This window comes from Lipotes vexillifer, unplaced genomic scaffold, assembly GCF_000442215.2.
Source record: "Lipotes vexillifer unplaced genomic scaffold, Lipotes_vexillifer_v1.1 scaffold225, whole genome shotgun sequence".
Lineage (NCBI taxonomy): Eukaryota > Metazoa > Chordata > Mammalia > Artiodactyla > Lipotidae > Lipotes > Lipotes vexillifer.
The window spans coordinates 927,935-943,333 of NW_006787630.1; the positions used below are offsets into that span (position 1 = coordinate 927,935).

Below are 15,399 nucleotides of genomic sequence, written 5' to 3' on the forward strand. Positions count from 1 at the left end.
TGTGGGATCTTCCCGGACTGGGGCACGAACCCGTGTCCCCTGCATCGGCAGGCGGACTCGCAACCACTGCGCCACCAGGGAAGCCCGAAGCCATATTTTTGAAAAGTATGAAGAAACAGGTGAACTTAACGTTAGTAGTACGTTTCTTTAACCTGAGACAGGCAGGGTATTCCCACATCAGCACGTAGTCAACACGGTCGCTCCCCGGTATCCATGGGGAACTGGTTCCAGGACCCCCAAGGATAACAAAATCCGAGGATGCTCAAGGCCCTTATGTAAAACGGTGTAGTGCAGACGGTCCTCGGTATCCATGGAATACAGAAAAAACAGACAGTTTGTGTTCTTTCTTTTCTATTAAGTCTCTGAGGTCCGGTGTGCATTCTCCCAACGTGAGACATCTCAAAGCAAAAGGGGGAAAAAAGACACCGTAACGAGGGCGGTTTAAACTCTGTGCAAAGCAAGCATTAGTAGGCCGTGAGTGAGAGCACGACCGCTGATGCGTCTCGCTCGGTTGGACGAGCCTCCAGATTCGGCACGCTCCTGGGACCGACCCCTCGTCCGGCCCAGCAGGCTTCCCGCAGCTGAGGATGATGCCCTGCTCCGGTGTCTGTCCCCGCAGTCGGAGACCTGCCAAGGATGGACCCCACCCTGGGCGACGTGGAGCCACACAGAGACGCGAAGGCCGGGAGCCCCGAGCGAGAGCCGGCGTGGCAGGCCCTCCCGATCCTGTCTGAGCAGCAGTCCTGCGCGGTGGAGCTGGTGCTGGCCTATGCCGCGCCGGTCCTGGACAAGCGCCAGACCTCACGCCTCCTCAAGGAGGTGTCAGCCATCCACCCGCTGCCCGCACAGCCTCACCTCAAGAGGGTGCGACCCAGCCCCCGCCCCGGCTGCCCACACGCGCTGGAGATGCTGCTGTGCCTGGCGGGTCCAGCCGCGGGCATGCGATCACTGGCCGAGCTCCTCCCGCCACCGGCCGTGGACCCCCGTGGCCTGGGCCAGCCCTTCCTGGTGCCTGTGCCCGCGCGGCCGCCCCTGACCAGGGGCCAGTTTGAGGAGGCGCGCGCCCACTGGCCCACCACCTTCCATGAGGACCGGCAGGTGACCCGAGCCCTGGCCGGGCAGCTCTTCTCGCCGCAGGAGCGGGTGGCGATGCAGGGCCACATGGAGCGGGCCGTGTGGGCCGCGCAGCAGGCAGCCTCGCGGGGCCTGCGGGCCGTGGGGGCGGTGGTGGTGGAGCCGGCCTCGGGCCACGTGCTGGCCACGGGCCACGACTGCAGCAGCGCAGCCACACCCCTGCTGCACGCCACCATGGTGTGCATCGACCTGGTGGCCCGGGGCCAGGGCCGTGGCGCCTATGACCTTGCACCCCACCCCGCCTGCTCCTTCACCCCAGCCACCGCCCCCCCAGGCGTCCGCGCGGGCTCCGTGCGCAAGCTGGATGAGGACGCCGATGGCCTGCCCTACGTGTGCACCGGCTACGACCTGTACGTCACCCGTGAGCCCTGCGCCATGTGCGCCATGGCCCTGGTCCACTCCCGCGTGCGGCGCGTCTTCTATGGGGCGCCCTCGCCGGACGGCGCGCTGGGCACCCGCTTCCGCCTCCACGCCCAGCCGGACCTCAACCACCGCTTCCAGGCCTTCTGTGGCGTGCTGGAGGCCCAGTGCCGCCGGCTGGACCCCGACGCATAGGCCCGGCCCGGACCGGACCTTCTCCAGCCTCCCTCATGTTGCCAAGGGCTGCTGGCCCATCTCGGCTTGGGTACCCTCACGCTGTTGCTGCCGGCGCGTGGGGTGCATGCCTGTCTGGGTGAGCTCTTCTCTGGGCTTGGGCGTAGCGGGGCTCCAGCCAGGCCGAGTAGCTGGGCAGCTTCAGACCTGGGCCTCTGGGGCCACTGGGATTGTGTCTCCTTTTCTCAGGTGTCAGGAAACAGCTCTGACGTGTGAAAATAAACAACTGAAAACCAGGTCGGTGTCTGGGACTTCCCTGGCGGCCCAGTAGTTAGGGCTCTGCGCTTCCGATGCAGGGGGCGCAGGTTCGATAAGATCCCACGTATCAAGCGGTGCGGCCAAGAGAAAAAAAGAAACCAGGTCGTTGTCTGTTGACAGAGGAGCGAGGGTCCCTGGATTGGGGTGGCTGCTTCCGCCGACACCTGGGCTTGTGCTGCAGGGGGGGCGGGCAGTGAGCTTCTGAGCCACGCGTGGGCAGAGCAGGGCCCCCGGAGTCTGGAAGGCTGTGGCTGGACTCTGGGGAGAAGCCCGGCCAGTCTGGACTCAGCTGACCACATCAATTTCCCATCCTTTGCAGGTGCCCACGGGGTCCCCAGAGGGGCCCTTGGGCTCTTCCAAGGCGGGTTAGCACTAGGATCCATGTGCGTGGGGCTCAGAGCAGCCTATTTGTCCATCCAGCAGATACACGTTGACTGACCACACAGTGCCACAGGGCCCTGAGACATCCTTGCCCTGAGCCCCCGCTCCAGCCCCCAGCCCAGGGATGCTCCCAGCCCATGGGGACAGGGCAGGGGGTCTCGGCCAGAGCCGGAGCAGTGGGCAGACAGTGGGGCCTGCAGGCAGGAGGGCAGGGCCAGGCTGGGCTGAGGGTCCCGGTGGGACCCTCACTGAGCAGGGGGCCGGGGGGTGGACCCAGGGAACTCTCGGTCACTGGATCTTTCCCACCTGGACCACCTCCAGGCAGGGCTCCCCCACCCACTCTGGTGCCAGGCACAGGGGGCAGTGCAGGGCCAGCTGTACCGTGAGGGCCAGGTGGGCGCTAGGCGTGGCCACATTGCCTGGCCCGTTTCCTGAAGATGGCACCATCTGCCCGCAGGGCCCTCGTGGAGCAGGTGAATTAAGCTCAGTTACGCGCCTCAGTGGTGTCTCCTGTGAGGGGCTGCTCTGTGACACGGGCTCCTGGGCTCCTTCTGGGCCGGACCGCTGGGTGCCGGGTCTGTCCCCTGGCGTTTTACTTGGATTGCAATGGGGTCCTTGGCCTTGCAAGGCTCACAAGGGCGAAAACCGCAGACCAGAGAGGTTGTGTGGTTTGCCTGAGGTCACACAGCAATGAGCATGGACCCATTTATCGGTGATTCAGAGATTCTTTGTGGCCATAGGAGGTGCTCAGAGCCATCCGTGGATAAAGGAGAAGTTCGGGGGGGTGGGGGAGATGAGGCAGGAGGGCAGTGGGGGTGGGTTGCCGGGATCCTCTGGCCTGATGCCTCCCCTTGCAAAAGTGCCAGGCTGCCTGGGGGGCTCTGAGGTGAGGCGGTGACTGGGATCGCACGTTCAGGGCTGGGCCAGCCTTTGGGCCAAGAGCCCAGATACCCCTGTGGACGGTTTGGTGGTTAGGACAGTGCCCGCGGTAGCCCTCTGGGTCTGCCGCTGGCGTTGGGGTCGCCCAGCAGACATGGGGACCCCCTGACTGTGACTGTCTCCCCTCCAGGTGGCTGCAGGCTTCTGCCCCTGCCCTGTCTTCACAGCGGAAATGTCAGGTGAGTCCTGGCCGCGTCACACAGCGAGGGTTCTGGCTTCTCTACCCCTCTGGGAAGCGCTCGGGCGCTGGACGCTGTGCTGCGGGCAGGATCACGTCCCCCTTGAGGCCTGTGCAGTGCCTGCCATGGCAGTGCGTGTGCTAAAATGGAGCCATACAGAGATGAGCGTGACCCCTGCGCTGGGGGACACGCGAGACCGGAAAAGCTTCGTGTTGAAAACCATGAAGTCTGGACCCCGGGACCCTGGAACAGGACCCTATTGCAGATGTAACTTAATTTGAGGTCCCAATGGAATAGGGTGGCCCTGATGTCTCATGGCAGACGTCCTAAGAAGGAGGAAATGTGGGCACAGACACACAGAAACCAGGGAAGATGGGGGCGGACACTGGAGGGACGGGTCCACAAGCACAGGACGCCTGGAGCCCCCAGAAGCTGGAAAGGGCAGGAAGGACCCTCCCCTGGAGCGTGTGGAGGGAGCGTAGCCCTGTCACACCTGGATCTCAGTCATCTGGTGTCCAGAATGGAGATGGATAAATCTCTGTTGTGTTAAGCCCCCCAGTCTGTGGTCATTTGTTACAGCCACCCCGGGAAGTTCATATGTCCCGAGTGCCAGAACCTTCCTTGGAGTCAAAGGTGTGAATGGCACGTGGGCCCTGCCATGGAGTCTGTGTGTGTTCCTGTGACTTCTGAGAAATCACCACAAACTCAGTGATTTAAAATAAAATTTGTTCTCTGACAGTCCTGAGGTCAGGAGTCTGACTGGGGTCTCATGGGGCTAAATCCAGGTGTGGGCAGGGCCGGTCCTTCCGGAGCCTCCAGGGCAGCATCGGTCCCCGACTTTTCCAGCTTCTAGAGGCGCCGCCTCCCTGGCTCGCGGCCCCTCCTGCGTCCTCACAGCCAGCAGCGCAGCATCTCCCGTCTCTCTCTGCCTCTGACCCTCCCGCCTCCCTCTTACAAGGACCCTGTGATGACGCTGGGCCCCTCGGGGAATCCAGGGTCCTCCCCATCGCAGGGGCCTTAACTTAGTCCCACCTGCAAAGTCCCCTCTGCCCCATGAGGTGACGTGTCCACAGGTCCTGGGACCAGATGGGCGCATCTTTGGGGCCACTACAAGCTGATTGCAGTGTGGGTTTTGTTCTGGCCCCTCTGTCCCTGCAGAAAAGGAGAACAACTTCCCCCCGCTGCCCAAGTTCATTCCCCTGCAGCCCTGCTTCTACCAGAACTTCTCTGACGAGATCCCTATCGAGCACCAGGTCCTGGTGAAGAGGATCTACCGCCTGTGGCTGTGTGAGTGGACAGGGCAGGAATGGGGGCCACCTGCACCACCCTGAGACCCAGGCCTGGGACAGGGGCAGGCTAGGAGGCCGCCCTGCACCCGGGCGGTGACAGCCTGAGGGTTTGGTAATAAAGCTCCCTTCTGATGAGCTCCTGTCCGGTGTGGATGGAGCAGGTGTGGGGGCTGGGCCCTCTGGACCCTTCTCTGGCCTCGGGGCCCCTGCACTCATGGGAGCCGCCGTCCAGGGGTGTCCCGGCTCAGCCCCTTTCTTCCCCTTCGCCCCCTCCCCACAGTCTACTGCACCACCCTGGGCGTCAACCTCATCGCCTGCCTGGCCTGGTGGATCGCTGGCGGCTCGGGAGCCAACTTCGGTCTGGCCCTGGTCTGGCTGCTGCTCTTCTGCCCCTGCGGCTACGTGTGCTGGTTCCGGCCCGCATACAAGGCCTTCCGGTGAGTGGGGCGGGCGGCCCGCACCTCCAGGGGCCTTCGGGGAGTGTCTGGTGCTGACAGCCCCAAACCGAGGGGAACAGGATACCGCACCGCGTGCGCTCCCCTCCGTGCCCAGCCCTGCGTGGGCTGCATCCTGGTCTGCATCTGCCACTGGGCCCAGGCGTGAGCTCCACCCCCTCCTCTTGTCCAGTTTGGATGGCACCTTATATCGGGTCTGCAGACAACGGCCCACGGGTCAAAACCAGCTGCTGCCTGTTTTGTTCACTTTTAATAATTTTATTGAGATAATATTTTTACATATCGTCCAGCTCACCTGCTTAACCGTTCAGTGTTTCTAGTATCTTCACAAGGTTGGACAACCATCACCACTGTCTAATTCCAGAACATTCCGTCACCCCAAAGAGAAACCTCGTGCCCATTAGCATCCCCCCATCCCCCTCCCCAGCCCCTGACAACCATGAACCTGCTCTCTGTGTCTGTGGATCTGCCTGTTCTAGACGTTTCCTGTCTGTGGAATCACACACTGCATGTCCTTCTGTGTCTGGCTTCTCTCACTGAGCATCGTGTTCTCAGGGTCCATCCACATTGTAGCGAGTGTCAGGGCTTCACCCCTTTTCCTGGCTGAGTGGTGGTCCCATGTGTGGAGGGACAGCAGGGTTTTTTTTTTTTTTAAATAATATCGGGTTTTTTTGGCTGGGTCGGGTCTTCGTTGCTGCGCGCAGGCTTTCCTTAGTTGCAGAGAGCAGGGGCTACTCTTTGTTGCAGTGCGCGGGCTTCTCATTGCGGTGGCTTCTCTTGTTGCCAAGCACGGGCTCTAGGTGCACGGGCTTCAGTAGTTGCCGCACAAGGGCTCAGTAGTTGTGGCTCACAGGCTCCAGAGCACAGGCTCAGTAGTTGTGGTGCGTGGGCTTAGTTGCTCTGCGGCATGTGTGATCTTCCTGGATCAGGGCTCAAACCCACGTCCCCTGCATTGGCAGGCGGATTCTTAACCACTGCGCCACCAGGGAAGTCCCCCCACAGTTTTTTTTTTTTTAAATAATATCGGGTTTTTTTGGCTGAGTCGGGTCTTCGTTGCTGCGCGCAGGCTTTCCTTAGTTGCAGAGAGCAGGGGCTACTCTTTGTTGCAGTGCGCGGGCTTCTCATTGCGGTGGCTTCTCTTGTTGCCAAGCACGGGCTCTAGGTGCACGGGCTTCAGTAGTTGCCGCACAAGGGCTCAGTAGTTGTGGCTCACAGGCTCCAGAGCACAGGCTCAGTAGTTGTGGTGCGTGGGCTTAGTTGCTCTGCGGCATGTGTGATCTTCCTGGATCAGGGCTCAAACCCACGTCCCCTGCATTGGCAGGCGGATTCTTAACCACTGCGCCACCAGGGAAGTCCCCCCACAGCTGTTTATCCATCATCCGTTGACGGGCATTTGAGTTGTTGCCACCTTTTGGGTGCTGTGAATCTTGCTCTGTGAGTTCACCCCCAGCCAGCCCCCTGCTACTCAGGTGTGTGCCATGTTTGCCCCTGGAAGGTCCCTGAATCCAAGACTCAGTGGGAGTCATACAGGGCCCCTGGTGCCCTCCTGGAGGCAAGAATCAGAAACCTGCTCACATGTGCTGAAGCAAAAGGGGCCTGTTGTTTGAGGCCCCAGGCTGGCTGGTGTGACCCTGCGCAGGAACGGGGACCCCTGAGGGCTTCGGGGACTGCCTGGGAGCAGCCCTGAGCTACGCGAGCATCCCTGCCTCCCCCGCCCTTCCTCTGCTGTGGGTCCCCCAGCACCTGCCCTCCTTTCATGAGCCGGAAGTGGCCTGGGTGAGCCCCGTGCAGCCTCCCTTGTCCGGGGCAGCAGGCATGGGTCCAGCATGCAGAGCACCTCAAATCCACGATGAACCTCCCTCGGGCCACGCGGGTGCGGGCATGTCCTTAGGATGCAGGAGGCTCTTAAACTTCCCAGGAGGAGTATGTCTGGGTGACGTCCTCTGGGAAGGGCAGTGCTGGGCCCCTCCTGATGGGAACTGCAGGGGAGGGGCCGTCCCACTCCCGCAGCCTCTGCCTCTTCCTCCTTGGCCTCAGTAATGGCTGTTTTCCTTTCCTCCAGATCTGACAGCTCCTTCAATTTCATGGCGTTTTTCTTCATCTTTGGAGCCCAGTTCGTCCTGACCGTCATCCAGGCTGTCGGCTTCTCGGGATGGGGCGCATGGTGAGCAGGGCCCCTGAGAGCCCGTGACGAGCGGGGTCAGCTCTGGGGCCATGAGTCACTTGATCGTACCGTTAGTGCAGGCTGAGCTCTGTGATGAGGACCCCAAAACTCTGACAGCCGGGACAGGGCTGATGTTTGCTCCTTGCTCGTCAACCCTCCAGGGAGCTGCCAGCTCCGGGGGCCGGGTGCGGCAGATCCGCCCGCCTTCTGCCGCCTCGTGCGTGGTCACCCGGCCCCAGGAGGACCTGGGAAGTGTGGTCCATGGTGTGTCTGGGGGGTGGGAGAGCAGCTCGAGGGCCTGCCCTGAGCAGCCACCTGTGCCTAGGCCTACCATTTAGGGGGTGAGCCGTTTCCCATTTGTTTGCTTTTGGGGTATCATACGAGGTTTCTGTGGCTACTGTAACAAATTACTCCAGATTTAGTGACTTGAAATGAGAGAAACTTATGTCACGTTCTGGAGGTCAGAACTCACTTTAACATGTGAGTGGGCAGGGCTGGTCCTTCCGGAGGCTCCAGGGCAGCATTGGTTCCGCCTTTTCCAGCTTCCAGAGGTGCCGCATCCCTGGCTCACGGCCCCTCCTGCATCCTCACAGCCCAGCAGCGCAGCATCTCCCGTCTCTCTCTGCCTCTGACGCTCCCGTTTCTCTCTTATAGGGACCCTGGGATGACGCTAGGCCCCCCGGGGAATCCAGGGTCATCCCTGTCTCAGAGGCTTTAACTTAATCCCACCTGGAAAGTCCCTTTTGCCACCTAAGGTGCCACATCCGCGGGGCCCTGGAGCAGGACGTGGCAGTGTCGGGGCAGCGGGTCCGTCTGTGGCAGGCAGTGCCCAGAGGTGGCGCTGGGCGGTTGCTCTTCCTGCCTCATGTGCTGCCGGGCGTGTCCCCACGTCTCTTGGTAGAATTTCTCGGCGTGTCGGGACCTTGCCCATGTGAGCGGCGGGGAATCTTCTGGGTCACGCCCTCTGGTGGATCTTCTGACTCATGGGTGGGGGGCGCTTGTTGCCATTGCCTTCAAGGTGTCCGTCCCCGTCACTCTGCCGTGTCCGCGGGGACGGCCGCCACATGCCCTTGGCAGTGCTGAGCTGTGCGCGCTCTTTTTGCTCTTGAGGCCCCGCTGAGGTTGCACAGCCTCTCGGTGTCCGTTTGCTGCCGGGCCTTCACCCCTCCCCAGGATGGAGCCTGTCACCCAGGGTCATCTCCAGGGTGCGTCTCTCCGGGTTCCTGACATCGCTCCCTCCCCGCATGGTGAGCAGACCCTGAGTGCTGGGCCTCCTCTCGGCCAATGCCTTCCCAGATGTGGGTGTGGGGTCCTCAGGACCACCCCAGGTGCAGGGATTCACTGGGCGACCCCCAGGCACAGCCGAGACCCCAGATCCAGCGGGAGAGTAGGTGCCCGGGTGGACTCCACGTTTGCACAGGCGGTGTTGGGACGGGGAGCCCCCGAGGTCTGGTTCCAGACGCAGCCTCACGCTGGCACCCAGCCGCCTTCTGCCTGGCCCCCCATAGCCGTGGTTTCTGCACGTACGGGCAGGGCGCACACCTTCCTTGGGGCCCAGCCTGCAGAAAGGGAACATTGGAGCCGACCTTCCCACCTGGTGACCTCACCTCGCGCAGGGGCTGCCCCGAGATGTTGCCCTTGTCTGGGAAGTTGTGGGGAGGGGGAGGGGGGTAGTGATAACAACGGTGACAGTGACGGTGACAGTGCTTCTGGGTGTGCAGGGGGGCTTGGGCACCTCCCAAGGGCTGGCTCATTTGCTCCCCTTGAAGGGGTCTCCTGACTTCCTAGTCTGCAGACAGGGGGACAGGTGTGGATGGGGGCAAGGGTTAGGGTCAGGGTTAGGCTCCGTACCTGGTACCCAAGGCCCTCCCCTTCTTGCCGGTGTGGGCAGCTGTCCTGGTTCTGGTCCCGTACGGGGACCCACGGGCTCTGCAGACGTGGGGGAGTAGGTGGCGTCTGGCCCAGGGGCCACCTCGGGGCTCAGTGCTGGGGCTGGGGCTGAGGAGCTGCAGCTCTGCCCGTCTGCGTTCACCCTGACGGGCCAGCCTGGGTTTCCCCCGCCTGGGGTCTGCCCTGCTGCTGAGCCTCCCTGCCCGGGTTCTGTCTATTCCGGGGGTCTCCTCCTGGCTGGCTGGGGTCTCCCTGTTCCTGGGGTCTCACCCTCCTGCCCAGCTGGCTGCAGCCCCGCAGGTCACCTCCAGGGAGCGAGTGGACCACTCTGGGGTCAGCGTGTGGAGCCTCGGGGATGCCTTCCGGGGGCACCGGCTCCCAGTCAGTCCCGGGCCCGCAGGTCTGTCCCTCCCTGCTCACCCCAGACGCTTCCCTGTGAGTCCGTGCAGGAGGCAGACTTTTAAAACCTCTGAGACGTCTTATACATAAAAGGCCGCGATGCTGCTTTGCGCCAGGAAACCGACAGTGACCCCAGCACCTCAGATGCTCAGACATGTCTTTCCTGCCCTCTCGTGACCCTCTCACATGGGGCTCCTTAGAGGTTCACGGACCTGGGGCAGAGCCCGCTGCCCACCACTCAGCCAACTCCCCGCCCACATCTGATGTCCTCACCTCGACCACACATGGCGGGTGCAGTGCTCTTACCCACCTGCAGGTGTCACAGGTTTCCACAGTGTTGCCGTGACAGGTCTTTTCCCCTTGGGGATCCCTGTGGGTTGTTAACGTTTGGCCTTTGCGGTTGGTTCATATCAGATTCCAGGTGAGGTGTGCACGCCTCTCTGATCCGGGAGCTCGACCGTCTGTAGTCTCCATGGTAGGGGCTTTATCTAGGTGCCTTCACAGCCAGAAAGGCAGCCTCTTAAGCGCATGATTCAGTGGTTTTCAGTGTATTTACAAGGATAGAGGTTCATCACCTCTATCCAATTCCAGAACATTCCATCACCCCAAAAAGAAGCCTGTCCCCATCATCAGTCACCTCCACCCCCTCCCCAGCCCCTGACAACCACGCATCCCCTCTCTGTGTCTGTGGACTTGCCTGTTCTGGACGTTTCCCATCAATGGAATCACACTCTGTGTGTCCTTCCGTGTCTGGCTTCTCTCACTGAGCATCGTGTTCACAGGGTCCATCCTGTCATAGCCTGTGAAGTGCTTCCCTGCTTTTTATGGTATAAGACTTTCCACTGTATGGATGGGCCACACTGTGTTTATCCCCCGCCCCTCGGTGGTCACTGGGTCATCCCCATGTCGGGACAAAGTGACGAGAGGCAGCAGGCCCTCCCTGTGTCCCTGTGTTCTCAGGGTCTGTCCACGTGGTAGCGAGTGTCGTGGCTTCACCCCTTTTCGTGGCTGAGTGATGCTCCCATGTGTGGAGGGACATGGTATGTGTGGGTGGATGCTTGGGTTGTATGTGCCTGTCTGTTATTGCTAGTCGTTCTGCTGTGCAGTTTCTACAGGTATCCGTGTGAATGTGTGTTCTCATTTCTCTTCCACCTGGTTGTGGAATTGCTGGGCAACACAGTAACTATTTAGCTGTCTGAGGAGCTGCCAGGCCCTCCCATAGCTTTTGCAGGCTGCATTCCTGTGCTTTCCTTTTGCACCTTCTGTCCCCATATCCCTGGCTCTGTCCCCTCGAGCTCCTGGCCGAGTGGCCTTGGGGGAGCACCTGGCACCCTCGTGTCCCTGCCGCCTTGTCTCCAGGCCTGTCATCCTCCCTGCCCTCCGCCCACTGCCGCTTGCCTTGGCCGACCCGCCTGGTGGGTGCAGCAGGCTCTGCACATCTGTCTGTAGCTGGTCGAGGCCGGTTTATCACCCACTGTCCTGAGTGGGTCACCCTGGGCTGTTGGTGAGATTGCTGTCTGGAAGCTCGGGCTGCCGGTCCCTCTGGGAGTCTGGGCCGTGGAGCAGGTCCCCATCCTACAGCCCCACCCTCCCCAGTGGCCAGGATCCATGGCCCCAGATCCGATGCGAGATCATTGGTCCCCAGAGTGGCCCCTCCCCCAGCAGAGCCAGCCCCTCCTCCCCTCCCAGGAGCCCACAGGACAGCATCCAGCCCCCCACTGGCCCAGCCCCAGCTGCCTGTCTACCTACCTGAGCCCCCCAGCTGCCCGGCTGTGCTCATACCCCTCAGAGTGCAAAGCAGTGTGTTCTGCTGTCCTTTTTTGTACACAAGAACGTCTCTCCTGGTTTCACAGAGGGACGAGGCCTGTTTGTGTGTGCCTGCAGCAGGTTGCATACATCTTATAAACTCTCTCAGGATGGATACATAGTAGATGAGCTACACCAGTTCCCTCTGGGCTGGGGAGGGGGTCGGCAGGAGAGAGACTGTCTATTGTGTATTTTTTTTTTAATTTCCTGAATCTTGAACAGTGCGGTGTCATTACTTGCTAAGAAGAAACATTTTCAAAAACACCCTATTTCCTGCCTCTCCCTCCCAGAGACCAGATGGGTGTTCTTCCGCATGTGGACTAGGGACGCACCCAGTGACTTGTTTTGCTGTCTCCTTAGCAAACTGATGTTCCAGTCATTCCCAGCCAGTGGGCGTTTACAGGTTACCTTCAGCTTTTCCTTCTTACAAACAATGGCCGTGGCATAAATTTTTACAAGTGAAATAGTTGGGGAAAAAGGAATGAGCGCTGGGGCTTCCCTGGTGGCGCAGTGGTTGAGAGTCTGTCTGCCAATGCAGGGGCCACGGGTTCGTGCCCCGGTCCGGGAAGATCCCACATGCCGCGGAGAGGCTGGGCCCGTGAGCCATGGCCGCCGCGCCTGTGCATCCGGAGCCTGTGCTCCGCAACGGGAGAGGCTGCAACAGTGAGAGGCCCGCGTACCGCAAAAAAAAAAAAGGAAAAAGGAATGAGCACTGGGGCTTCCCTGGCGGCGCAGTGGTTGAGAGTCTGTCTGCCAATGCAGGGGCCACGGGTTCGTGCCCCGGTCCGGGAAGATCCCACATGCCGCGGAGAGGCTGGGCCCGTGAGCCATGGCCGCCGCGCCTGTGCATCCGGAGCCTGTGCTCCGCAACGGGAGAGGCTGCAACAGTGAGAGGCCCGCGTACCGCAAAAAAAAAAAAGGAAAAAGGAATGAGCACTGGGGCTTCCCTGGCGGCGCAGTGGTTGAGAGTCTGTCTGCCAATGCAGGGGCCACGGGTTCGTGCCCCGGTCCGGGAAGATCCCACATGCCGCGGAGAGGCTGGGCCCGTGAGCCATGGCCGCCGCGCCTGTGCATCCGGAGCCTGTGCTCCGCAACGGGAGAGGCTGCAACAGTGAGAGGCCCGCGTACCGCAAAAAAAAAAAAAAAGGAAAAAGGAATGAGCGCTTAAGTCTTGTTCTAGGTCACACCCCATTGCCCTCTAGGAAGGGTGCACCCCACACTGACAAAGTAGTGTTTGCTTCTCCATTCTCTCACGATGTTTGCTGGGACGATGGTGTGAGAACAAGACTTTTTCTAACTTGCACATCTTTGTTGGTGGGTTTGAGCATCGCTTCAAATTTGTTGCTCCTTGTGAATTGCCCATTTTCTCTGCCGGTCATTTACCTTTTTCTTGTTGATTTATTGGAGCTCTTTACACATGAGGGCCCTTGTCTGGTGGTCATGCTGGCTCCCACACGCTCTCTCGCCCCTTGCAGTGGTTGGCTGGCTGCGATTGGGTTCTTCCAGACCAGTGTCGGGGCCGCCGTGGTCATGCTGCTTCCGGCCATCATGTTCTCCATGTCGGCCGCCATGATGGCCATCACGATCATGAAGGTAACTCCTCTAGGTCCCGAGACATCCCGCTTCCTCTCTTGTATCCTGTGTCCTGACCTCCCAGCCCCGGGGGCTCGTCTTACCCTGTTTCGGGAGCAGGAGACTGAGCATCGGGAAGTGAAATGAATGCTGTCAGCAGGGCACACCCTCTGTGGTCTGGACCCTCGACTGCTCAGGCCAGGGCCCTGCCTTCCTGCCCACATGGGCCTTCCTGGGAGGAGGGACTTGGGGAGACAGTGCCCTGTGGCCGATGGTGACCACTGCCTGCCAGAGCCCCTAGCACGTGTGTCCCAGAGGGTGGTCCACACTGCCAGTTCAGCCACCACCGGCCACTAATCGCTGTTTACAGTTAAATCCAAATTGAGTAAAGTTAAGTAAAACTAAAAATTCCTTGTGTCCGTCGTACCCACCTCCTCCCGAGCGCTCAGGCCGTGAGGGGCTGGCGCCAGCCAGCTCCACCGTCACGGGCTCTCCCTGGACAGCCCCACTCCAGGCGTTTGGAGGCTTCCAGAGGGAACGTGAGTCCTATAGTCTGGGGGCATCGGCTGCACGAGGGTTGTCCTGGGGCCACGTGGAAACCGGCGGGTGATGAGGCTGACGGTGCGTCCACCTGGCCTTCCCGGAGGTGACCCTCTTGCCCGTGCCCCTCCTGTGCACCCAGTGCCACTGCTCAGGGAAGCCAGCCCTACCTACGACTTTTTTTTTTTCTTTTTTTTTTCCCCATGCCGTGGGGCTTGTGGGATATTAGCCCCCCAACCGGGGATCGAACTTGAACCCTCGGCAGTGAAAATGCAGAGTCCTGAGCACTGGACCGCTGGGGAAGTCCCTGCAAGCTGGGTTTTGAGTCTCTTCCAGCCTCCGTGCCGTGGGATCTCAGCTGTTTTGTCAGGTTTTGAGGCCTGCACTGTTCCGGAGCCCTGGGTCATCTGGAAGGACAGAGGGGTGCCTGCTCCACCGTGTTTGTCCCTGAAGTCCCCTGGCTCTATGGATGACCCGAAGGGGGCAGGAGGAACCAGCAGAAAGCAGACCCCGGGAGGCTTGGGGAGATGCTGGGACGAAGGCTGTGCAGGGACAGCTGCGGTTCCACCAGGAACATCTCAGCAGCAGACGGGAGGGCTTCCGAGCTGAGCGAGTCCTCCAGAGCAGAGCTGCCCCATCGGGGTCCCCAGCACCGCCCCGATTTGGGGGTTCGCTGGGAGGCCATTGCACAGGAGAAAGATAAAGGACAAAAGCGTCAGCTTTGCTGCTCAAGAGCCTCAAGTTAAAACAAATGCCATCTTCTCAGTTAGTGGATTTGCTGGGACTTCCAGAAATAGCCCAGACCCGTGTCCGAGGGGCCCAGACTCCCTGCACGGTGGGGAGGAGGCAGTGGTCCGTCCCCAGGGGTCTCTGCTGAGGAAGTCAGTGCAGAGATGCCCTTGGCAACACGGGGGCCCAGGGCCTGATGTGCCCCGGGGGGTGAGTCACCGGGTGGTCGCCAGGCTGCAGACCTGTCCTGGATGAGCCCCTTTCTGCTGGGGCGGCGGAGTCCCTCGGACGGGCAGGCAGTGGTCACAGCGCAGGCGTGGCCTCCAGAGCCCCCGTCTCAGCTTGTGCGCTTTTTCTAAAGTTCCTGCAGTTTGTCATCTGTTTAAGAAAAGCCCCGCCTCGAACCCAAGTGGGTCTCTCCACCGTCCTTTCTTCCACCCCCGCAGGTGCACAGCATCTACCGCGGGGCTGGCGGGAGCTTCCAGAAGGCGCAGACGGAGTGGAGCACAGGCGCCTGGCGGAATCCGCCGTCCCGGGAGGCCCAGTACAACAACTTCTCAGGGAACAGCCTGCCTGAGTACCCCACTGTGCCCAGCTACCCGGCCAGCGGCAGCCAGTGGCCTTAGGGGGAGCCCGGCGGCCCTGCTGCCCATCCTCCACCAGCCACCTGCCCCTCGCCATCCACTCCCACTGCCCTGGGTTTGGTGAGGCCCCTCCGCCAGCCGGGACGGCAGACCCGGGGGCTCTCGGGGACCCGCCCCCACATTCACCTCACTCCTGAGAGCAGGGCTCCCTGCAAGCTCTGTCCAGAAGCTGTCCGGCCGCCGCTGTCCAGCAGAAGGCCACCCCCTGTGGTCCTGAATGCGTTTATTCACCGTGACGTCCACTGTGCTGCAGCCACACCCTCTCCCCTCGGGGTCTCGGAGGGGCTGACCCAGGCCTTGCAGGTCAGAGGTGGGCCGGCTGCCCCCTTTCCAGAGCTGCTGACGCGGAGAAGGGCCCCGGCCCTGCGTCCACCCTTCCTGGCCTCCATCCGGGTGGTCGCCCTCGGCCCAGCTTCCAGTAAGAGG

The 15,399-nt window shown here is 61.3% G+C and overlaps 2 protein-coding genes across 2 annotated transcripts; both read left to right on the forward strand.

The window, feature by feature from the left end:
- The first annotated feature begins 636 nt into the window (after positions 1-636).
- ADAT3 (adenosine deaminase tRNA specific 3) lies at positions 637-1,689 on the forward strand. Its single transcript, XM_007460431.1, has one exon. It carries the CDS (start codon positions 637-639, stop codon positions 1,687-1,689), a length of 1,053 nt encoding a protein of 350 aa, XP_007460493.1.
- A 1,471-nt stretch (positions 1,690-3,160) lies between these two features.
- Positions 3,161-14,955, forward strand: SCAMP4 (secretory carrier membrane protein 4). The gene is made up of 9 exons (XM_007460432.1): positions 3,161-3,253; positions 3,437-3,485; positions 3,603-3,752; positions 4,065-4,118; positions 4,644-4,772; positions 5,055-5,211; positions 7,292-7,393; positions 12,964-13,081; positions 14,776-14,955. Exons 1-9 carry the CDS (start codon positions 3,161-3,163, stop codon positions 14,953-14,955), a joined length of 1,032 nt encoding a protein of 343 aa, XP_007460494.1.
- The last annotated feature ends 444 nt before the right edge of the window (positions 14,956-15,399 follow it).

What these genes read in the sequence shown, in the direction of transcription:
- SCAMP4 (XM_007460432.1), top strand. Translation starts at nt 3,161, where the DNA reads ATGAGGCAGGAGGGCAGTGGGGGTGGGTTGCCGGGATCCTCTGGCCTG. An exon ending in AACAGGACCCTATTGCAGAT is followed by an intron (nt 3,753 to 4,064) that starts GTAACTTAATTT and finishes CATTTGTTACAG; the next exon opens with CCACCCCGGGAAGTTCATAT. An exon ending in AACCTTCCTTGGAGTCAAAG is followed by an intron (nt 4,119 to 4,643) that starts GTGTGAATGGCA and finishes CTGTCCCTGCAG; the next exon opens with AAAAGGAGAACAACTTCCCC.
- ADAT3 (XM_007460431.1), top strand. Translation starts at nt 637, where the DNA reads ATGGACCCCACCCTGGGCGACGTGGAGCCACACAGAGACGCGAAGGCC.